Genomic DNA, 23,894 nt, shown 5'->3' with positions numbered 1-23,894 from the left:
TGTCAAAGGTAAGGGAGCTTAGATCCCGCATGGAGTCAAACTATGAAAAACTAATACCCTGTAAAAGGTAAAAACAGCTTACCGCACTAGCGTGACGCTGCGTGCTGAATCCGCGATCCTCGGTAGCGGATGCGGGGGCCTCGGCGCCCTTGAAAAGCACCTTCCAGGCATCTTCGTACGTCGTGTCGAAGAGCCTGCTCAGAGTTCGGTGCTGCGCCGGGTCGAACTCCCACAGGTTGAAAGCCCGTTGTTGACACGGGAGGATCCGGCGGATGAGCATAACCTGGACTACGTTGACAAGTTTGAGCTTCTTGTCCACCAGGGTTTGGACGCATGTTTGGAGTCCGGTCAGCTCTCCTTTTTTACCCCACGACAGGCCCGTCTCTTTCCAGGAGGTGAGCCGCGTAGGGGGTCCGGATCGGAACTCGGGGGCTGCGACCCATTCAGGGTCGCGCGGCTCGGTGATGTAAAACCACCCCGATTGCCACCCCTTTAGGGTCTCCACGAAGGAGCCCTCGAGCCATAGGACGTTGGGCATCTTGCCCACCATGGCGCCTCCGCACTCCGCCTGGGTGCCGCGCACCACCTTCGGCTTGACATTGAAAGTCTTGAGCCATAGGCCGAAATGGGGGCGGATGCAGAAGAAAGCCTCGCACACGACGATAAACGCCGAGATGTTGAGGACAAAGTTCGGGGCCAGATCGTGGAAATCCAGGCCATAGTAGAACATGAGCCCCCGGACAAATGGGTGGAGAGGGAAGCCCAGTCCGCAGAGGAAATGGGGGAGGAACACCACCCTCTCATGGGGCCTAGGGGTGGGGATGAGCTGCCCCTCTTCGGGAAGCCGGTGCGCAATGTCGTTAGACAAGTATCCGGCCTTCCTCAGTTTTTTGATGTGTCCCTCCGTGACGGAGGAGACCATCCACTTGCCTCCCGCTCCGGACATGGCTGGAGAAGGTTGAGGTGGGGTGTGCGGACTTGGGCGCTGGAGCTCGAGTGCGCGGAAATGGATAGGCAAAGGAGGAAGAAGGCGTGGATGAAAAGGTGGATCCTTATCCCCTTATATGGGTGGACGCGACTATGCGTCCCCACCAGCCTGGTAAAACTCGCTTATCTCCCAAGCGCCGTAATCAATGGCGCGGTTGGGTTACCCACGCCCGTATTGATGAGAATCCCGGAATAAGGGGACACGATCTCTGCTTTGACAAGACGTGCCAAGGAAACCGCCTCGCTAAACGCGCTGAGGTGGGACAGTAAAACGATTCGAATAAAGACTTGGCCGTGGTGTGATGTCACGCTACGGAATACGTCAGCAGATTAGATTTGTGTAAATATTATTCTCTCTATGGCAATATGTGGAAACTTATTTTGCAGAGCCGGACACTACCTTTGTGTTCAAAATCTTCTATGAAGTACTTGGAGGAGGAACCCGCCTTGCAATGCTGAAGACAATCTGCGCGCCGGACTCGTCATCATTGAAGCCTGGTTCAGGGGCTACTGAGGGAGTCCTGGATTAGGGGGTGTCCGGATAGCCGGACTATACCTTCGGCCGGACTCCTGGACTATGAAGATACAAGATTGAAGACTTCGTCCCGTGTCCGGAAGGGACTTTCCTTGGCGTGGAAGGCAAGCTTGGCGATACGGATATGTAGATCTCCTACCATTGTAACCGACTCTGTGTAACCCTAGCCCTCTTCGTGTCTATATAAACCGGAGGATTTTAGTCCGTAGGACGAACAACAAACATACCATAGGCTAGCTTCTAGGGTTTAGCCTTCTTGATCTCGTGGTAGATCTACTCTTGTACTACCCATACCATCAATATTAATCAAGCAGGAGTAGGGTTTTACCTCCATCGAGAGGGCCCAAACCTGGGTAAAAACATCGTGTCCCTTGTCTCCTGTTACCATCCGCCTAGACGCACAGTTCGGGACCCCCTATCCGAGATCCGCCGGTTTTGACACCGACAACATCCATTTTGTATCATGCTTTTATATGAATATTTGTTGCATTATGGGTTGTTATTACACATTATGTCACAATACTTATGCCTATTCTCTCTTATTTTACAAGGTTTACATAAAGAGGGAGAATGGCGGCAACTGGGATTCTGGGCTGGAAAAGGAGCAAATATTAGAGACCTATTCTGCACAGCTCCAAAGTCCTGAAACTTCACGGGAGATATTTTCCAAATATATAAAAAATACTCAGCGGAAGAAACTCGCTAGGGGGCCACACCCTGCCCACGAGGGTGGGGGCGCGCCCTACCCCCCAGGGTGCGCCCCCTACCTCGTGGGCCCCCTGGTGGCCCTCCGGTGCCCATCTTTTGCTATATGGAGTCTTTCGATGGGAAAAAAATCATAGGCCATCTTCTCGGACGAAACTCCGCCGCCACGAGGCGGAACCTTGGCGGAACCAATCTAGGGCTCTGGCGGAGCTGTTCTGCCGGGGAAACTTCCCTCCCTGAGGGGGAAATCATCGCCATCGTCATCACCAACGCTCCTCTCATCGGGAGAGGGCAATCTCCATCAACATCTTCATCAGCACCATCTCATCTCAAAACCCTAGTTCATCTCTTGTATCCAATTCTTGTCTCCAAGTCCGGGATTGGTGCTAGTAGGTTGCTAGTAGTATTAATTACTCCTTGTAGTTGATGCTAGTTGGTTTAATTGGTGGAAGATCATATGTTCACATCCTATATGCATATTAATACCCCTCTGATTATGAACATGTTTATGCTTTGTGAGTAGTTACTTTTGTTCCTGAGGACATGGGAGAAGTCTTGCTATTAGTAGTCATGTGAATTTGGTATTCGTTCGATATTTTGATGAGATGTATGTTGTCTCTCCTCTAGTGGTGTTATGTGAACATCGACTACATGACACTTCACCATTGTTTGGGCCTAGAGGAAGGCCTTGGGGAGTAATAAGTAGATGATGGGTTGCTAGAGTGACAGAAGCTTAAACCCTAGTTTATGCTTTGCTTCGTAAGGGGCTGATTTGGATCCATATGTTTCATGCTATGGTTAGGTTTACCTTAATACTTTTGTTGTAGTTGTGGATGCTTGCAATAGAGGTTAATCATAAGTGGGATGCTTGTCCAAGTAAGGGCAGTACCCAAGCATCGGTCCACCCACATACCAAATTATCAAAGTACCGAACGCGAATCATATGAACGTGATGAAAACTAGATTGACGATATTCCCATGTGTCCTCGGGAGCGCTTTACATCATATAAGAGTTTGTCCAGGTTTGTCCTTTGCTATAAAAAGGATTGAGCCACATTGCTGCACCTTATTTACTTTTGTTACTTGTTGCTATCACAAAACTATCTGTTACCACTTATTTCAGTACTTGCAGAGAATACCTTGCTGGAAACCGCTTATCATTTCCTTCTGCTCCTCATTGGGTTCGACACTCTTACTTATCGAAAGGACTACGATAGATCCCCTATACTTGTGGTTCATCAGTTGTTCCGGCAGTTAGACCCGATCCGGACGGGCTGCTCCTGGTTGTGCGATCCGCATCGAGCGGTAGATCGATCGTGTGGATCTGTCGCAAAATACCCTATGGCAGGAATTTGTGGACCTAATCGTGCGGTGCTGATTGGTTCGTGCGGTGTTGTGGGACTAATTGCGGGGTGCACGTAAGAAAGTTCTTGTTTGATTGTTTAATAGTAGTGGAGATAAAAATTACTACATTCTGCTGCAGCGACTGTTTGGAGCCCGCACCATCGAGCTTCAGTTCAGAAAGTGAGCTAAGCACAACCACACTTTCCTAATGGTTATACTAACATAGGTCTGTTAATCAATTCGCGCTGAAGTGTACATATATGAAGTCAGTGTGTTTCAGTTCAGCCTCTCGTCCCTTATAGGTACCTCAGCTCCAACGCAGATTCCATTATAGGTAGCTCAAGTCAAAACGACTCAAGTGAGGTAAGTGAAGATAAGAACCATGAAACTCGTGCATCTCCTATCCACGAGGCTGATGTCGAATGGTGGGACCTCAGTCAAGAACTCGCTTCAAAGTTGTCTCCAAGCATTGTCTCCCTTGCTTCATTTGATGGTGATTATACCACCATATATGCACATTTGTTGTGTATGTATTTAACCGTGAGTAGTTAATGACTGAAATAATTATTTTTTTGTGCAGGAGAGGCATTGCAATCTGAATACACATGCATGGTTATTCACAACAAACTGCCTTGTGCCTCTTTTCTGACTACGGGAAGTTTGTTTGGATCAGTAGATTACAAACACTGGAGCGCATTGACGGTTTGTGCTGCCGATATTTCTGCGCTTTGCCTGCTTGTTTAGGGTATTGGTAATGGCTATCCATTAAACATTTGTGTTGCTTTTGCTGTATCGTTACAGATCAAGGTGCGCCTTCCAAATGGCAAAGTGGTCCATGGGTGGCTCAACTATCATTCGTCCTTTTGCGATCTCGCTGTTGTCAGCACCAATTCCTTGTTGCACTTCCTGCGCTCACATAATCTCCGCGTAGCATGTCTCGATGACAACATGCAAGTTGATTCGGTGGCCGGGGTATTAGCTGTAAGGCGGTGCTTCGACTCAGGAAAATTAGTGTACACCAGAGGGTCACTGACTAGTGGAATTCAAAACGAAGAGCTTAATTTGCCACTGACTGGTGCAATTCAAGACAAAGAGCTTAATTTTTCCACATGCAAAATCACCGAGGTGCACTGTTGATGTTCCTTCTGATTTTTCTACATAGTTGAAGTCAACAATTGTACAGTGAATTCATGATATTAGTGGCATGTCATTTATCGTTTTTATGTGCAATGAACTTTCTAATGCCCCAAGAGCTGCAACAAAAAGATCCCTGTGTGGTATTGATTCATTTTTGTGCTAATCTGAGAGTCAAATTATTTTATGTGCTAGGCTGCCAGTGGAGGGCCACTTGTTGATTGTGATGGGAATTTGTTGGCATGAACTACTATGGTGGGAAAATAACTCCATTCCTACCAAGTAATCTAATTTTGGACCGCCTTGGGCTTGAAATGTTCTGGTAAGATTGTGTTCCAATACTTATGCCGAACAACTTTCCTAGTCCTTCTTCGTTGTTACAACATGTAAATTGGCTATTCGTTTTCTTGCAATGTTGTTATTATTTATTCTTGCATCCATTCTTTGTATATCACACTGTGTTGTTCTTGTTACAAAACTGTGTTGCTCATGTTCGATATTTTTATTTTGTCGTGAACTCAATTTTTTTCGATCATGGACATTCGGTTGTTCTACTTATTTGACGTTCATGCCTGAATGAACCTTTAGAACCGTGTTTCTCATTTTATTTTATCCTTTTTTGCAAACTTTGTTTTTTTATCATGGCCATTCAGTTGTTTTAGTTATTTGATATCTGCCTGAGAATGACCCTTCAGTTTTGCATCAATTACTACATTCAAAGTTGCGAGTGAAGAAGATGATTGCTGTACAGATGAGACAGAAGAATCTTATAGGGACAGTCCAAAAGGTAAGCTAAGAACAATCACCCTTGAGACTATATGCACTAGCTGGTAGTTCTTTATCATTTTCTAATATTAGTTGCGAATAATTATATTTCAGTTACTCATGCCCTGCACAAGGCTAGTTTAAGTTAATGGATTTAATCATACTAACACATGGTCTGCATGTAGAACCTAATGGCCATTCACACTAGTGCATGTATATACTAACACACATTCAGCCCTGAACCAAAAGGGAGATCCAAGCAGTTCACTCATAATGTCATCTACAGTATCATAATTATCCTATTTATTATGCTAACTATAAATAGCAAGTTATCAAATTATAATCTTCCGAACAATGGCTATTACTAAGCTTTTAATCATCATCGAATCGCTAATTGTTTCACCCTGTAGCAGAACTCACTGATGACCAACTTGAATGTGTACTTGCTCCCTGGCCTGCTTCCGGTGATGGTGAGTGGGTGCTTTCGATTTTGCCAACAGTTACATGGTGAATTGCTTCACCTTTGTTGCACCAGAATTTATTTTGATTATGCTAATCACTACTAATACATTGTCATGGATCGCTTTAACCTGTTGCACCAGACTTTACGGATAGAGCAAATGAGATGTTAAGGACTGCTGGTCATCCCTTGCCAAAGTTTGCTGATGGTAAGTAGATGCTCCCCATCGTGATGACTATTCCCAGCCGTTTCAAAATTTGACAACTTTGTTCTGGCGTCTCCACTGATGTGCCATGCTTATTTAACCAGATGGCATGTACAGATGTACTTGAAAGGGACTTTTGACGATGAATTCGGCAGCGGTAATTGGAGTGAACCAACCAGGAAAGTTGCTTCGAAGATGTCTCGAAGTGTTGTGGCACTTGCTTCATTCATCGTAGAATCTGATTCTGATGGAGAGCACAACTAGGGTGATTGTACTGTTCTAAGCTCATTAGGTTTCCATATTTATTCTCTTATGTGACCACTTGTTAATGCTTGAAACTACATTGTGTATAGATAAAAGAAGAAAACATTTTCTTGCACAGGTGTATTTATAGAGTGCAATGGATCCGTTACAAGAGTTCTGACTTCGGCAAGCTTGGTTAGAACTAATGGTGAAGAAAACAACATTCAACCTGGATTGATGGTTGGTGCTGCTAGTCATTATTTGCTTGTTTTATCTTACTGATTTAAAGATACTACTAGCAAAGTCACCACTTCATTGTTATAGATTGAAGTGTGCCTTCCGAGTAAACGGCATGTGGACGGGTCATTGCAACATTATAATCTACACTACAATATGGCTGTTGTCAGCATTGAGGGTGTCCGCAGTTATAGTGCAGCAAAACTCATTGAAGCATCTCGAACCAATGAGGTAGTAGCTCTAGGGCGCGACTTCAAATCAGGCACGTTAATGGCCACAAATGGAGCCAAGACAGGCAAAGATAGTAGATTTGATTACAAAGAGCTTCGGATGTCCACATGTAAAATCACCAAGGTGCATTGTGTTGACTTCTCTTAATCAGAGTATGAAGTAACAGTTGCTGCACATTATTGTTTTTCCCTTGTTTAATCCTTTTGTTGCAACTTGGTTGTTGTGCTATATAGGCTGGGATTGTAGGACCCCTTGTTGATTTTGACGGAAAGTTTGTTGGCATGAACTTCTATGACATGGAAGATACTCCTTACCTGCCAAGGGATATTATATTGGAAGTCATGAGGAGATTTGACGCACAACAATATGTACTGAATTTAGACCAGTTTGGTTGTCACTCGGTTATTTTTGGACGCTACAACTATCATTTGATCAATATGTTCTTTTTTTTCTCGGTAAAATTTGATCAATCTGTTGTTGTAGGACTGATGTTGCTGATGTCGAGGATACAGACGAGTCTGAAATTCCCAGGTAGGTCCTTCGCATCCTTTTGACCTGTCTGGATACATTCATTGTGTTTCCAACGTAGTAAATAAATTGTTGGCCTTCCTTCTAACTTAGGGTTTTTATTTCATCCATGCATAGCTGGCCCGTGCCTGACGCCTATTGGGTTTATCTGGGTCGCTACCCTAAACCGCCGTGTTCTCCTTCGGAAGAAATGGACGAGTAAAAGTGTGATTTGTTTATGCTAGCGTTTTGTTTGGCTTTAAGAGGTGGATGGTTTTGTCAGGCTTTGGGTGATGGTTCACGGTTCTCGAGTGTTGTACAGCTGGACCCATTGTTTTTAGATGATACGACGGTGTTAAAATTTAATAAACAAATCAGTGATCGAGAGGCAACAAAATCTATAGAAGTACTAATTAACTCAATCTGCAAAAAATATTGTCCTCGGGTCAATCGTGGGATTTTTTTTAAGTTCAACTATGAAGCGTCGTCAGGTTTCATGGTGAACGAGAGGAACTAGATAAGAATTCCGAGGCTCGGCTACACTGTTAGGATATCCAGATCTGGTTCTCAAAACCAAAAAGAAAGAACGACATATATTGTCTCCTCCAATCATGAAAAACTTGATCAAAAACTTAATTAGTGGCGCAATACTAATCCAAAAAAGATGTTGAATTTGCTAGATGCGCAAACATGGAACACAAAAAGAGCAAAAGTGACAATGTACTATAGAACACTAATAATTAATTTGTGTTCAACCATGTTAACAAGATGGGAATAATAAATTCAATTAAACACTGGTGTAATGACGTGAACCGGTACATTTGCTCTCGCATAAGAAAATGAGATCTAGATCTTGAGGCCACCGTCGACATCCACTTCGGCGGCGACGACGATGTCGTTGCTCCTTTGGCCCCTTCACTTTGCGGGTGGTAGGTCATAATTTCTGGTCAGCTTTTTATGTCAGATCGGCAATGCCCGATGAACAGACCGTGTCATGTTGCATGGAAATTCTTCACCTCTTTTTTTTTTGAGGGTAGGAAATTCTTCACCTCTAATGCATATAATAAATGCTCCCAAGCACCCCTAGGCATCCAATTGCTTCACTGATTGCTGAAAGCCTCGCCGTGACCTTGGCATTAGGTGCTCCTCAAAAATACTAAGCTCCATAAACCTCACAACATCAATGAACACTTTCACGCACTTTATGATTGTATCTTTGCTCATCCGAATATAGGCACCTATCATATTTGTAGGAGCGCCATATGGGTAATAGTGAAAACAAAAAAGGACCCAGCAGACCGGTGGCATTCCTCTGTTGCGTGAAAAACAATTCATTAATATTCAAGTCATCGGTGATGTGATGCAACAACCGTTGTGACATGCGGAAACTGTCGACGGGATAGACTAGCATGGGTACGTAGAACTTGGTACTGTATCAAATAGTCCTGCATGAGCAGACTATGGACGGCTTGTCTATTTGGGCGATATGTCCAACAACCTATCTGTGATCCTGATCCGCCAGCCTACACTGTAGCAGAGTCCTTGTATCCAAAAAACAATATTACGACGGAGAACGGAATAGGGAATGTGCTAGACCGATTTATTTGGAGGAAGAAACGACATCTAATTTCTTTTTCTTTTTCTTTTTTGGTACGAGGACTCTGCTAAAGTGCTCTTGCTCATTGGATTGCCAATCTCGTGAACAGCCGGCTGAGATCTCCTTGAAGGAAAAATCAAAGTCGATAGCCTCACGCCTGACATCATCAGCTCTCCAGATCAGATCAGGATCCTCTGTGGCTCTCTCTTCTCGCTACCACAATCCACACAATGCACGCAGACAAAAACCAGAGAGGGGAATCTCGAACCTACCGCTAATAATCATCCTGCTTCACCATTTTTCCGTAGAAAAGAAAGAACCCCCTGGAACTGGAAGCACTCAGAGCACAAGCCAATCAAACGAGCTGCTGGGTTGGTTTCCTCCATTCGTTCCGTTCAACATGGCTCTTCAGGTACGGGCAGGCAGGATGATTTCTCTTGGAATCGATATGAATTCTATCTTCTCTGTATCTGATTTGCGCCTGCTCTTGGTTCTTGGATCAGGTATGGATGGTTGGGGAGGACGGCGAGGACCTCGACAACCACAAGGAGCTCCTGCCTCTCTCCAAGCTCCAAGGTGCGAATGATGATCCTTGCAACTTCTCTCGTTGCTGGCTCAGTTTCTTGGATTGTTCATGTGCCCCCCATTTGTTTGGGTTAAAAATGTCTCTTTTGGCTATATATAAGCTTTTATTGGTTGGATGTCGTGGCCTTAGTCAGCTCTTTTAGATAACGACGCCCTCATGTAACTGCTTAAACAGAGGGTGACTATTCAGTATTCGTCGAGTAGTTTTCATCCCTTTCCCTATGCTGATTTGCATCTGAAATGACAGGAACTTGTCACTTTAAAATTGGAAAGTTGATTACCCCGTGTTTCCTGAGCAAACCATGTGCTGCTACCTGCAAACTTGTTATATGTGTGACTGGCATCCTGCAGTTGAGGCAATTGCCACTTCGAGAGATTGGTTAGAAAAATGAACTTGTCAACGTTCTTGATTATCCTCTGTCGATTCGAACTATACAATTTATGTTCCTCACCCAAAGAAGTAACTGCTGGCCGGGGAATTCCCCCTTTTCGAAAAAAAAAGAAGTAACTGCTGGGAGTGGATACCTGACTAATAAGGCGAGTAGAACAAGCGAATGTTCAGTTCTCATTTAGCTTTGAAAATATCATTTTGAATTATTTTGAAAAGCGGCCCGGTATCTGAATCCACTTCTCCGTAAACAAGGCATCTAGAAGCTGGGCTCGGTTCCTCTATCTGACATACTTTGCTAAGCAGCTTCCAACACTTGCCCTGTTTTCTTTCAGAGATTGGTGTGTTATACTGGCATTTGGACCCAAAGAAGTCTGAAAGTGAGGAAGAGCTAGCGAAGATCCGCAAAGACAGAGGATACAACTACATGGTTTGCGACCCCCACCAACTCTCAGTCCCTCTTTGCTTCTCTTTAACCGTGCACACCTTGTGTATGTAATCTGACAGTATTGCACATGCATCACTTGCTGAAGGATTATCTCGATATATGTCCTGGAAAGTTAGCGAACTTTGAGGAGAAGCTGAAGAACTTCTTCACAGAGCACATGCATGCCGACGAAGAGATCCGCTACTGCTTGGAAGGCGGTGGGTACTTTGATGTGCGCGACAAGGATGACAAATGGGTTCGGATCTGGATAAAAGAAGGGGATATGATTGTGCTGCCGGCTGGAATTTATCATCGGTTCACCCTCGACGCCGCCAACCATGTGAAGGTACTGATTGGGAATCTTTTTGTGTTTATTACTGCTATAAAGAGCTGTTGCAGTGATTATTTTTTGCATCACATTTTGCATAGAAATATGAATCTGTTTTGTCAACCAAGCTCAATGAAAACATGATTTTGGCACTAGACTAGAGGACATCTGTAGAACCACCGAAAAAGAATCACAAGTAGCAAAACAGATCTTTTGATCAACAAGATGGTTGACAATTAATTCTTAATGTAATGCTGCTTGGTGAGGACCAAAAAGGAAAAAAGAACAAAATATTGAACTGGCAACACAAATTTGCCAATCTGGATAGTGCATTCAAGTTAAGCAGAAAGGTTTGCTCTCGTAGGATGCAGAAACAGGGTTCATTTTCAGCCGGTAATTAAAGAACTGTGTTGTTAAACAACATCTATAAGTAATTAATGAGACATAATGTATATATTTAGAAGCTCTATCTTGCATCAGATATCAACTGGATCCTTATCATTCTGATGCCTCGTCGTGCACAGCTCATGAGGCTCTTCCTGGGAGAGCCAGTCTGGACCGCGCACAACCGGCCTCAGGAGGACCATCCGGTGCGGCAAGAGTATGTGAAGAGGCTCACAGACGACAATGCTGGTCTTGCTCTGGCAGCACACTGAAGTTTGTTTGTGATTCCTCGGCTATGTATGTATTATAACCACCCATGGACATATACATACACTTGGATGAAACCATGTTGTAATCTTGAAACCAACATACATGCTACATACTTGTTATTATTGACTAGGTAATTCCCCATGCGTTGCAACAGGAGCATAAATATTCAGTGGTTCAACACTTATCGTGTCAAACATATATGTTTATAATTCTCGTGGCATTTTCTTCTTCTGCACATTATCTCTGCCCCCTTCCAAGCTTTCCATCGCCCTCAATTGCACATATGGCAATATAACTTGTTGAATGTGTTTTATTTGGACGGGGCATTTGACAGTTATGAAAAAGAAAATTGTTTATATACACATTGATTAAAGCATAATATTATTTGATAAGCACGAGAAAAACTATTCCCTACATTAACTCAGCGACACTTATTTTGGGACAGAGGGAGTATATTTCACAATATCGTGCACCCCCTCCCTTCCTGTGTGCAGGAGTGCATGTGTGTGTGTGTGTTCGACATCATCATGTTTCACTTCGGGATGCTCCCTCATTATCCATAAGGTTGTTCTAATCCCGGCGATTCTCTGAAAATTCGTGTGGCCTCAGGCTGCGGATTAAGGCAACTTGTCCCTCATCTCAGGTGGATAATGGTCGATAGGCAGAACACGATGGAAACAGTTTTCACCCACATTTAGCTATACCGAAAAATGGGGAGGTGGGAAGGGTATAAGGAAACCGCACCAACTAATTTGTTTCTACTACAAGCAGCTCAGGAGAGATGCAGATATCAAAAACATCCATAAAACTATTTCTCAAAACAAATCATGCATTTTACGTTCATGTGAAGAACAAAATCAGCACTCAGTATTACATACTCCAGCCTCCTTCAGATGCTCTGCTTTTGCTGCTGTATCAAATTCTCAACTGCTTAAACCCAGTTTTGATTATAAATCTTCGTATTCAGATTATAATTAGTAGTTGCATTAACCGGACAGTAATTCTTCAATCCACACATCAATCTATGGTCCTAGGACTAAGTAGAAGGTTGGTCAAATCTTCCTCATCCACTCCTTTTCCTCACTTGGCTGATGAAGCGACATATCGCCAACATCTGCTCCTATGCTTTCTGGTTCCCGAGGCTATATGTGAGATTATCTCTAATTTGAACAAATATCGGCCAGTTAATCTGATTCTTCTAACTTTCATATAAAAAACTTTGTTCAAAGAGATTATCTAATTCTTCTAACTTCGAATAAATGAGTAATACTCCCTCCGTTCATTTTTGTAAGTCGTTTCAAACAATTCAAAATAGGTTGTTTTGCACATTGTCTGAAATGTGTTCAAAGTCTTATAAAAGTGAATAGAGAAAGTACTTCAGATCAACACAGAGCAAAATTTTCTTGACAGTGCAAAAGTTAAGTATGGTTATGCATGAGCATGAACTTTGTACCCAACTACCCATACATACATCTTAACTCAAGAATCAGGAGGGAAAAACCAAGTCGCGGTCAATGATCCGTCATGTGGCACCACCGTGTCCACCGGCAAGGGGGACACCGTCCCTCGTCTCATGTCGTAAACCCCAGAGTAGAGGGCGCTCGTCCTTCCACCATAATTGTTATGCTCCTTGAGAAAGTAGATGCAGTCTTGTCGAGCTCCCCCGTGCTTGCCGTCTCCGGCAGGGAGCGACTCGGAGCAGCCTTCGCTGACGAAGAGAGCGCGCCCCATGAGCGTCTCGACGTCTCTCCACCGCCCTAGGCCGCCGCCGCTGATGTCTGCCGCCTCCAGGACCTCGAACCAAGCCGCATGAGCAACGGGCTTGTCTGCTTCACCATCAACAGCCGGTCGCCAGAGGCGACCAGGTAGTGGCGAGGGCCGCCGCGGTGCCATCGGTCGACGTCGTCCTGCGGCCTCATGAACACGCGTTGCACGTTGACATGGTTGCCATCGACGATGTCCATGGCATAAAGACGCAGCCGGAGAGGGTTGTAGACTTGTAGTAGTGGTACGCACCGACGACTGCTGCGGTGTGGACGTATAGCTTGTGCTGGAAGAGTGCCATGTCGAGGATATGATAGGGGTGGGGGTAGTAGCCTGCGCCTGTGGCTCCATGGGGGTTCCACTGCCACTGCCATTCCCCGGTCGTTGGCTGCGGCCTGCGGATGGAGATGGTGATCACCTGCCCGCCGCTGATCCGGCTCCCTGTCTAGACGGCGGTGCTGTGGTCGGACATCACCACCACCTTGCGGACATGGCCGACCCGAGTGCGGAGGCGGTCGAGGTTGACGCGCTGGGGGGCCGTCGTCATCCCCCGCGCAAGAGGGTTCATCAGCGAGCACGAGAACCCTTTGGCGTTGTGCACGAGGAAGAGCGTGCTGCCGGTGGAGACGCGGTGCGCGAGATTTTCGTCCAGGGCGAGGCCGCGGCGGTGGACCTCGCCGTCGGAGAGGCTGAGGAAGGAGCCGTCGCGGAGGGCGAGCCACGGGAGCAGCGGCGGCTGCAGGCGCGCGCCGGAGCGCCACTGGCGGCAGACGGCGCCGAGGCGGACGCGGTCGGCGTGGGACAGCACGCGCTGGAGCACGAGGCCCAGCAGCTCCGACGGGAGGTCCTGCCATGGAGGACGGCGTCCGCCGAGATTCGTCGCCGCAACTCCCTCCATCGTAGATCTGATCGTCAAGCAAAGCTATTGGCTATGATGCCCAAAATTTGCATCTCCGGCCGTTTCACGGTTCAGGCCCAGCTTGCAGAACACGGCATTCTAGTCAACCTGTGTGTCCAACTTATATCTGTCTACTTTATCTTAAAAAAAACTTATCTGCCTACCAGGTTAAAAACCACTCAAAAAAAGTCTACTAGGTAAAAAAAAACTTATCTGTCTACTAGTAGTGCAACGCGTGTTCATATTAGGCAATGTTTTTTCTAAGGGGATATTAGACAATATAATTGCACCACACACTAATGCTCAGCAAGACTACCCTGATATTAAAACTTTTTTATACCAAAAAGTAGGTTTTAGCGCACCATATTTTTTTTCTGCCGTACCAGATGATATAAAATAGGGCATCAGAATCATAGCAGATGATGTAAAATAGGGCACCAACTATGTTTTTTTCCCCACAATTGCATGCATATTGAACAAACTACACAACATCTCGCAAAGTATTCCATTTTCTATGTGTATCTATTATGTGAGATATGGTCCTATTTTGGTTGTGGGAAGTGCAGACACATTTCCATTTTCTTAAATAAATAGAATGGTTGCTTCTGTTGATTTACTCATTATGATTGACTCTGATATGAACCCAACCAACTCGCTCTAAGAAATGTCAATTCCTTGATTCCGCAATAGAACAATTTAAAAATTACCAAGTGTCCTAGAACAATTTTCTTTGAGATAATCTAACTCTTCTAACTTCCAACAAGAGAGTATACTACAGACAGAGAGTAGAATTTTCTTGACAGTGCAAAGGACAAATGGGGTGTGCAAGGCTGCAGAACAATTGCTTGAAGAACCAAGTGTGATATTCAGATAACAAAAGCAGCATTGCTGCAGATGGATTTGGTTACCATCCAGGGCAGCGGTGGCACTGGCAGCATGGCATCTTGTCTCCGTCATTTCTAATCCAGAATCTGCACGTAAAACACTCGCAAATAATAAATCTTGAAAAACAAACACCAACAAACAGAAAAGCAAACCAAATCTGGCAACCCGAGGCTATACCCATTCCTGACCACATTTGAACAAAAATTAATTAGTCTTCATTCAGAAATTAATGAGAACACACTACAGCACAAGCCAAAACATTTATGCCTGGCAAGGAAGTAAGCAAAAAGGCTAACATCATAGCTGGTGCAAAAAATAGCAAAAGAACCACCAGAACATTTTGGTTCAGTTGCCTGCCATGATCTACAGAACAGGATTAAGGTATCTTTCCATCCAAGGTTCCAATTATTTACCCTGCCAGGGTACATTCAAGTTTGAACAAAGACCAGCGGTCTAAGCACAGCGCACAAAAGCACAACCGACGCTTCTGTAGGCTCCCCTGACCTTCAATTCTCAGGAAAGAACACCAGATGATCCAGGAGGAGGCACAGCAGAACCTGCAGTCTTGGGTGGCGACGACATCACCACCTTGTGCTTGTACATCTGCCACCAGTTCGCCTGCGCCTCTTCGGCAGTCCGGAAGGTCCAGATGTGCGGCTTGGCCTTCTCCCGCGCGATGAGGATCTCCTCTACCTCCGCCCTCCGCTTCGTCTTGAGCGAGAGACAGTCAACGAGATCACCCCACTTGCCGAAGCAGGTGTCAAAATCCCCGTGGCGGTAGTAGGTCTGCAGCTGGTGGAGAGGGGTATAGCAGAACCATAGCGCATCGAAGCACTTTATGCAGTCCAGCCGCGGTGGAGGTGGGCTGGCAGCGCTGGTCGTTTCGGGCTTCTCTTTGGGCTCCATGCTTATAACCGCCTAACAAGAAAGGGATTTACATGTGAGATATGCTCGCATTACTAGAACCACACAAAACAACAGAAATACAGAAGAAGACGGATCGGAAGAAAAGGATAACCCTTCCCACCTTCCTCACCTCACCGCTGCTGCTGCCACAGCGGCTTGGGGGTACTGGTCTACTGGACAAGCCCTATTTTGATAGAGATATCAGATTTTGGAGATGTGACTAGGCACAAGTGAGAGCATACATACAAATAATGATACTGCAAACTATCCAAGTATAGTGTTACAAAATCAAATTTTCTGGATAATAGTTAACATCGCGTAAACGAAAATGTCTTATTATAAAGTACATATATTCTTAAAAGGTTCACTAATTAGTAGGTCAATTTTTTATAAGGCCTGCCAGTAACTATCAAGCTTATCCCTCAGCAATTCTTCATTGGCCATCTTTCTTGTACTGTCATTAATGACTAGTAGTACGGATCAGAGCAAGATACTAAACATATTTTGGGCAAGATCGGCCATGATGTAAACATGAGGGCAATCTTAGTTATACTGTCCTTAAGATTAAAGTCTTCTTGTAGCTAGTTACTGAAAAAAGTATACTGACCAAAGGTATCTTATTGCACCGGGGATGGAAAGGAAGTGCAAATTGTGTGTTTTGTAATACTAGAGAAGGGATAGATCACTTGTTCTTCTTGTGCCCTGTTGCTAGATATGTTTGGCATGTGATCAAATGTATGTTTAATTTGCAAGAGATGCCTGGTGTTTTTTATGGTATCCCTGTCTGGATTAGTAAGCTCCCTGTTAGTAGTAGAGGGTTTGTAGCTTGTGGAGTAGCTGCTGTAGTTTGGTCAATTTGGAAGACCAGGAACAACGCGTGCTTTAACGGAATCATCATGCCCTCAGATCCTACTGGTATTGTGTGTCCAATATTGCATTATATTAATTACTGGTCTGGTTTGCAGAGGCAAAAAGTTTAGAAAATTGTGTCGCAAGGCGGCAAGAATTCTGGTCATGGTGGCCCATGAGTTTCTTCAGCCAAAGACAGGGATGTGCACCAGCCATTCCCAGGCTTGGAGGGCCCTGATCACATGGGACAAGCATTATCGCAAACACCTATCAAGCGAAATCCTTTCTTTCACATGTAAACTTGAACATGCACTCGAAAAATCATGCAGCAAGTACTCATCAAGAAACAATCAACGTTATAGTCTCACAATATCAAATCTACGGCAAGTACTCGTCATCTAATACAAGAATCAGGAAAGAAAATAAAATTGAACAAACAGAGGATGAAAGAGGAAGGAGGGAAGGGGAGGGGGGGGGGGGGGGGTGAGGCAAGGGCGAGGAAGGAGAGGGGAGTGGTGGCTACCTGCCTATAGACTGGTCGCCGGCGTAGTTCCGTGCGGCGGCGTTGGTGGGCGGGAGCGGCTGCTCCACGCTGCTGGTGGGAGCGGCTGCTCGACGGAGGGAGGCGCTGCTGGTCGGCGGGGCGGCGGAGGCTTCGGCAGGCTGGGTGCGCCGCGGCGGCGGGCCGGCGGCGGCCAGGAACGCTCGGGAAGGAATGATCTTGGGGGGAGGGAGGCGCACTTCTGGATGGCCCAGATCCTCTTCAGTTCCCGCAGTTGCTTCTTTCCATCGACACAACACAACTCTGTGATAACCTGATACAGTTAAACAGGCCGCCGCTCCGCAAACCTACCTGCATGCCTTTTCGTTAACCGGGCCGAGAGGCTGTGGGCCGTGTGGCCACGAGAGGACGACTTTGTAACGAACTGACCTCTCAAAGTATTCTCAAAAAAAAAAGGGAAAAAAAAGAACTGACCTATCAAACTACTACGTTCTCTCGATTCTGAAAAAAAAAACCGAAAAAAACTACGTTCTCTGTGTCTTTTGATTTATTTCTCAAAAAAAAAAACTCTTTGATCCCCCCCCCCGAAGTGTCGCCCCACAGCGCGGCCGGCAAGCGGTGGACCATCGCGATGGAGCTCCTGGTTTGATCGTTTCTGTCCTTTTGCCTCCCTTTTTGCGTACTGTGATGTCGGAACTGTGTTACTCTCCTTTCAGCTCCCTTCGTGGTCTTTCTTCTTGTCCTCCTCCATCTTTCCGACAACACAGATCAGCGCCGCAACAACTCCCTCCCGTCCTCGAGCGGAGGCTCGATGGTGGAAGTCTGGAAAAGATCGACACGAAGGAGGCACCAATGGAGTAAATGGCAAAAAACTATCACAATAGGGGCTACAAAAAACTATCACTTTTCTTAAAAAATTTAAATGCTACCACAAATTTGGTTCGTTGGTCCAAAAAACTACCATGTCGCATTGATGACTACGTTGGTTAACTTTAAACCTTATTATGATAGCTCGGGTCCACTCATCAGGTTGATCATTAGGTTTGACAGTCGTGTCCGATGAAGGGACCTTTGCTGGTCGTCCGGCGTTGCTCTGCATGGTTGTGACAGTCGTGTCCAGTGGGAAGCAGCAGCGGCGGTGGCGGCGGACTGGAACCGCCCATGCTCCTTGGCTACTCCCCGCCCGTGCTCGAGCTCGTTGCCAAGCTGGGTGTGGTCGACAGGTGCGACGGTTGGCGGTGTGGCGTCCGGCCCGAGCGTCGACGATCGCGGAGCTCCTCCTCCTCTCTGCTGCAAATCCCCATTGCCCCGGCTGTCCTTCCGTGGGTGATGCCATGGCTGAGTACGAGCTCGACTCCGACCACCGGCGAGCCACTCCGAGCTGCCCATCTGCCGCCCTCCTTCCATCTTCTTCGTGTTAATGGCGTGGTGTGGTGGGCGGCCCTGGTGGCGGCGACCGCCGTAGCTGCACCGGGCATGGTGCTGGCGGACCCTAGTGGCGGCGCTCCCCATGGCGTAGTGGTGGCCAACCCTAGCGACGCGGCCGTGGCTCTGTCGGGCGTGGTGCTGGCTGCGCAGCCGTGGTGGTGCACGACGATGGCTCGGGAGAGAGATCAGGGAAGAAGAAGGAGAGAAGAAAGATAAGTAAGAGAGAGAGCGTGTGCTTACATGTGGGACCCACATGTAGTCAACGGTCAAACAAACAGTCAACACACGGTTTTTTAGGAGCAGACTTGATCTGTCATAAACCGGATTAATTTTAAATCACATGGTCTCATTTGGATTTTTTGGAACAACGAACCAAATAGTGATAGCATTTTGAAAAAATTAAAAAAGGTGATAGTTTTTTGTAACCCTAGCTCGTAATGTGGCAATTTTTTGCTATATACTCGGCAACAACCAGCTGCAAAACAGAGCACCTGGGGAGATCAAGAATGAGGAAAGGAGTCATACAAGGGCAACTTTTACTTCTGTTTTTATTGACTAGTAAGCATGCACGTGCAACGCACGTATCCTAGTCTATAAGAACATCTAATTTGAGTCTTATTTCTTCTTTAGCGAGTCTTTTTTACCAAGCCATTTAAAAAATATGGCTTACTCCAGTAAAGGGACATCATCGAGCATGCTGATGCACAAGCAAAGTTCATCTATCAAGTCGCGGTTTGTTGAGTTGACAGACGGTCAAAGGAGAAATGCCTGCGTGATGAGCTAAACTTTAGATGATATATGTGATGTTTTGAGCTTTTTAGGGGGGTCTATCCAGAATCATGCAATCATGACGTCTGTGTAATTTTTGCCATCTTCCAAAGTCTCGATTTCTTATATTATCACCATTCAATTATGAGTCCACTAAAATAATACTCCATCCGTCCAAAAATATGTGACTCAAGTTTGTACTAAAATTAGTACAAAGTTGAGTCACTAATATTGGGACGGAGGGAGTAGTTTTTTCTAAAATATGTCATATGAGCCTATTAACCGATAATTATAGTTAGTTTTGAAATAATAGTACAACACAGAATAAGCATAATGATACAGAACGAAAAATACATATTTGAGTGTCAGACAAAATACTACTCCATAAAATATAACATCCACAGACCACAAGATGACTTGCATGATTACAGAATTTAAATATATTCAATAAGAAAAATCATTTTTTTACAAATATCATGACTGAATATTTTGTTAAACCCTTATTCCGTGAAAAAGATCACAACCAGACAACCATACGGGAACCCGATAAGAAAAAAGAATTGGAGAACATCCGACCCTAATATAAACCAAATGATCAAAAAGGCTATCCATAAGTAAAAAATTGAATTGGACAAAGCATATATTTTTTCGAGAGGAACCCCTATACTTTTTCTTGACAAAGGAACCCCATACTTAATACTCTCTCTGTAAACTAATATAAGATCGTTTAGATCATTACTTTTAGTGATCTAAACGATCTTATATTAGTTTACAGAGGGAGTACCTTTTTTTCGCGATAACCTATAGTACTAAAATACTTGACCAAAATGAGTGGGCCATCGATCAAGAAAAAAAAAGGAAGACACGCCAGACGCTCCCTCCCTGTTCTCCTCATACCTTCACTCTCTCCCCCACCGCTCCCCATTCCATGGTGGCCCCGCCTGCTCTCCCCACTGCCTCATCTACCCACCACGGCCTCGCCCCGTCGGCCGCCGCCTCCTCTCCCCACCCTGGCCTCGGCCCGCCGCCTTCTCTCCCCACCACGACCTCACCTTGCCGGCTTGCCGCTAACCCCGCCGTTCTTCCCTAGATCGACTCTGTCGCCGCCGTCCACATCTTCCAGCGCAGATCAAGATGCGAGCTAGAGGAGCATCCTGGAAACGATGCGGCAGCGGGCATCTAGGAGCGGGCCGAGTTCCAGTTCGTCTACGTGCCCACCGTGATAGTCGACCTCGTGCTTCGCTCCCACACCTGCTCCGAGAAGGCGCTCCCAGCTCGCCTACGTGGTCGGTTGCTCCAGGTACTTCTGGATTCAGGCATTCGCAACTGTGAACTCGAGTTTAACAAATGGTATATCACTGCTGGATGGTGAACACACACAGTGGTGCTTTTATTGATAGAAAGTCAGGATCCTTTCTCTTAAGAGGCTACTGTAAGAAATGGTAACTTGGGGCATGACTTGCAAGAAAGGGATTGTATGACAGAATGATATTACTTCACGGTAGAGTTTCTGCATCTGGAGATCAAGTTTATCTTGGTGTCTCATGTCAGTTTTATTGTGTGTGTGTGTTTCAGTAACACATTTACTGTTCTGATGATCTTGCGAATTTGTGAGCCGAAGAAATGATGACTTAGATAGTTGCGTTCTGATAAGTATGCTGAGCAGAAATAACAGGCGGTCATCTGTTATATGATATATTAAATTAAATGATGATTTTTTATTAGGTGCAGTTTAGAATTTTGAGTGTACAATGCATCCTGTAATGAGAGACCACACACTTAAAAGTTTCTTTAGATTGAAAATGGCTGTATCTGCTTGCTAAATCCTAATTGCTATCCATTCTAGTACAATACTTATGTAGCTCAGTAGTCTAGGTTTGAGCATGAGAGTCATTTTCGAATTGGAGAGAAAAAATATAATTTGGGGTGATCCTGTTTTCCTACTGTCTAATCTTGGAGTAAGCTTGTCCTGAATATATGTGAACTCTTTTGGCACTTTGTGGTTCTGTTTAGTCTCTCCGGTTAATATAACCAATTCATTATTATTTTTATGTTATTTGTCTTTCACATGAAGATTCATTCTTTCTGGTTGTTTAGAAGGACAAATAGATGTCGATCAGTTTGAGCGTGCGGGATAGCTTATGTGTGTCTGTTATTTGGAGTGGGCAATTCATGTGTTTTTCTTCTCACACTTCAGTTCTAGTCATACATGCAAGAAAGGAAACTGGGTTATGTATGTTCATGCCAAATAAACATCAGGAGGTAATGATGACCTGTTGCTAACTTCTGCCAAGCCATTCTTACGAATGTTGTTTGTTTGCAGGATGTAGCTTGGGAAGGTCAGACTGTTGGAGTTGAAGCAGTTGTAGATTTCTTCAAGGCAAAAATAAAGCATTTGCACTTGGTGAGATGAAAAAGGTTAGCTTTCAGGTTTTGTTTCAGCATGCTGTCACTCCTTAGCACTAATTATTACATACTAATTGCTACCCGCACGTGCTTCTCGCTCCAGTCAAGAGATATTATCAGTTGGGTGTGTGCATACTCAAACTTTTAAACTTATATATCTGTATCTACATGACTATTGGGAATTTGAGACTAAACTTATGTAAATGATATTAGTATGTAGAAGACTGAAAAAACAATTTATAACATTTTAGCATTAGAATTTGTGGTCAAGGTTCATCCCTATTTTGTGCATACCGCTCCCTGTCCCTTTGCCTCCGTATGTCTTTAGGGTCTACATAGATGAGAAAGCTAGTTAGTATCAACAAATAGGGTTGTATGTAGTTGGTTGATCATCATTACCAATGGGTATGGACATCGGTGTTTGTGTTTCATTTTCATGGACACTGATATCAGCGGAAGCGTCAGGCATTTTTTTGTTTCTGTAGGCCTGACGTTGTCTCTTTAATATTTCGTCTCTATTTTGTGAATACTGTTCCCTATCCAGTCGCCTCTTCAGCTCCGTAGGGTCTACATGTATGATTTAGAGTATCATAAGTTACCTGAATAATACATAAGCATGCAGTATATGGCCATACTTACCATGGGACATGGCTAGGGGTGTGTGTGGCACATTTTGCTCATCATTCGGCAGTGGTTTATCAGTCTGCTTCTTTAAACGTGCCTCTCGACGTCTTTTCAGAATGTCCTCTCTGTTTCGTGCATAATATTCTCTGTCCCTCTGCCTCTTAATTTCTTTAGGGTCTGTTTAAATATACAATGGAAATTAGCACATTCGTTATAGAAGTGTTCATCAACCCAGAAAAAAAGAAGCGCTCAGTTGGCTGATAGTTACCTGAGGAATGGATGTTGCTTATATCCTGAAATGTGGTGCGTGCCCCCGAGTGATTTGGAGAAGTCATAACATCGACTTCGTAGACTGAATACTCCAGTCAAAAATCTGTCAAGAGGGTTGACTGGAAGCATATATTAGTCAGAATTAGATTCAAGTTATGTTGTCATAAATCTGTAGATTTCATTTTCTTAAAGCACAAGGAAGTTAGAAGATAATTTGCAAGAACAAGAAGAAATGTCTAATATTAAAATCTTGCCTGATGTTTTCAGAGGATGGCACAGGTGATGCAAGGAACCGACGGCCTGTTTGCAGCGAAGAAGGTGAGGCGGGAGCAGCCGCGCATGTAATGGCCAGTGGAGGGCGGCCAGGGAAGGCGGCGGCGGTGTTTTCGTGCGGCGAGGTCGCCGTCCAGGAAGGCGAAGGCGATGATGTTTCTGAGCGGCGAGGGGATATCCGTGGGATATGTTTCTTGTTTTTGGATTTGGAAGGTCTATTATTATTTGTGGGAATGGGGGATACGTGTTTGAATTTGTTTGTAAGACCTACGTGATTGTAGGGATTGTGTTTGCTTTCGCATGGAAGTTTTCCTCCGCGGTGGAGTATGGTGAGTCAACATAAATTAGTAAGTGCACACCAGAAAACATATCAGGTGAAGGCTAGCCGTTGGATTTAGATTAGTGGGGATAATTATGCGGTAGTATTGGGTCCGTGTATGTTTTGTGGGGTGCGTTTAGCAAAGATAATGTTTGCTCTTTTATTAGTAGTGGAGATGGAAAGGTGACTTCAGTTTTAAATCCTGTGTGGGAAGATCCTTTTATGGAAGACCAAGAACCTGTACAAAAATGATGAATATGCATGCTATGTCCATCCGGTGGCCAGTTCTTGCTCAAGTTTGATTCGTAGTTGACATGTGTCCTCCTTCATCAGCGATTTATAATCTCCGCTTCTAGTGCGTTCTTGCAAAAGAATAGAAGCTGGCACGAAGCAAAGATAACCTCTCCTACATTGTTCATGAGAATCATTTCAAGCCCCGCCAAACCATCATCCAAAGAGAAAAGCCGTCCACAAAGAGCGCTAACTAGTCCGGTTGGGCGACATCCAAGGAGTTTCACGGGGACGCTGCACATTGATATTGGAACTTCAGAACCAATCACGGGAGATTTGCTTCACATCTCGTATGGAACTTATGTAGCTGCATATTAAATGTTAATACAATCTAAAAGGAATGTTTTGTATCATTCAAAAAATGTTCAATGTGTATTTA

At 44.8% G+C, this 23,894-nt stretch overlaps 3 protein-coding genes across 9 annotated transcripts; 2 read left to right on the top strand and 1 right to left on the bottom strand.

The window, feature by feature from the left end:
• Window positions 1-9,098: 9,098 nt before the first annotated feature.
• Window positions 9,099-11,510, top strand: LOC123066662 (1,2-dihydroxy-3-keto-5-methylthiopentene dioxygenase 4). Its single transcript, XM_044489704.1, has 5 exons — window positions 9,099-9,362; window positions 9,454-9,526; window positions 10,259-10,353; window positions 10,457-10,696; window positions 11,203-11,510. The coding sequence occupies exons 1-5, from the start codon at window positions 9,351-9,353 to the stop codon at window positions 11,332-11,334; spliced, it is 552 nt and encodes a 183-aa protein (XP_044345639.1). The 5' UTR covers window positions 9,099-9,350; the 3' UTR covers window positions 11,335-11,510.
• Window positions 11,511-15,020: 3,510 nt separating this feature from the next.
• Window positions 15,021-17,441, bottom strand: LOC123066630 (uncharacterized protein C227.17c). Of its 4 annotated transcripts, none has more exons than XM_044489690.1 (3): window positions 17,158-17,441; window positions 15,907-15,969; window positions 15,021-15,797 (listed from the first exon to the last, which is right to left on the bottom strand). In XM_044489690.1, the coding sequence occupies exon 3, from the start codon at window positions 15,783-15,785 to the stop codon at window positions 15,393-15,395; it is 393 nt and encodes a 130-aa protein (XP_044345625.1). In that variant the 5' UTR covers window positions 15,786-15,797; window positions 15,907-15,969; window positions 17,158-17,441; the 3' UTR covers window positions 15,021-15,392. The 4 variants fall into 4 exon arrangements, with proteins under 4 accessions (XP_044345625.1, XP_044345631.1, XP_044345615.1 ...); XM_044489696.1 differs by having other exon boundaries at window positions 15,916-15,969; XM_044489680.1 differs by lacking the exon at window positions 15,907-15,969 and having other exon boundaries at window positions 17,158-17,440.
• Window positions 17,442-20,193: 2,752 nt separating this feature from the next.
• On the top strand, window positions 20,194-23,424 carry LOC123066609 (uncharacterized). Of its 4 annotated transcripts, none has more exons than XM_044489662.1 (3): window positions 20,194-20,632; window positions 21,663-21,736; window positions 22,900-23,424. In XM_044489662.1, the coding sequence occupies exons 1-3, from the start codon at window positions 20,467-20,469 to the stop codon at window positions 22,975-22,977; spliced, it is 318 nt and encodes a 105-aa protein (XP_044345597.1). In that variant the 5' UTR covers window positions 20,194-20,466; the 3' UTR covers window positions 22,978-23,424. The 4 variants fall into 4 exon arrangements, 1 of the variants encoding a protein (XP_044345597.1); XR_006431387.1 differs by having other exon boundaries at window positions 20,195-20,632; window positions 21,656-21,750; XR_006431388.1 differs by having other exon boundaries at window positions 20,196-20,632; window positions 21,663-21,750.
• Window positions 23,425-23,894: the final 470 nt, after the last annotated feature.

This window comes from Triticum aestivum, chromosome 1A, assembly GCF_018294505.1.
Source record: "Triticum aestivum cultivar Chinese Spring chromosome 1A, IWGSC CS RefSeq v2.1, whole genome shotgun sequence".
NCBI lineage: Eukaryota > Viridiplantae > Streptophyta > Magnoliopsida > Poales > Poaceae > Triticum > Triticum aestivum.
The sequence above is the reverse complement of the archived record's forward strand: the minus strand, read 5'-3'. Positions and strand labels throughout refer to the sequence as shown.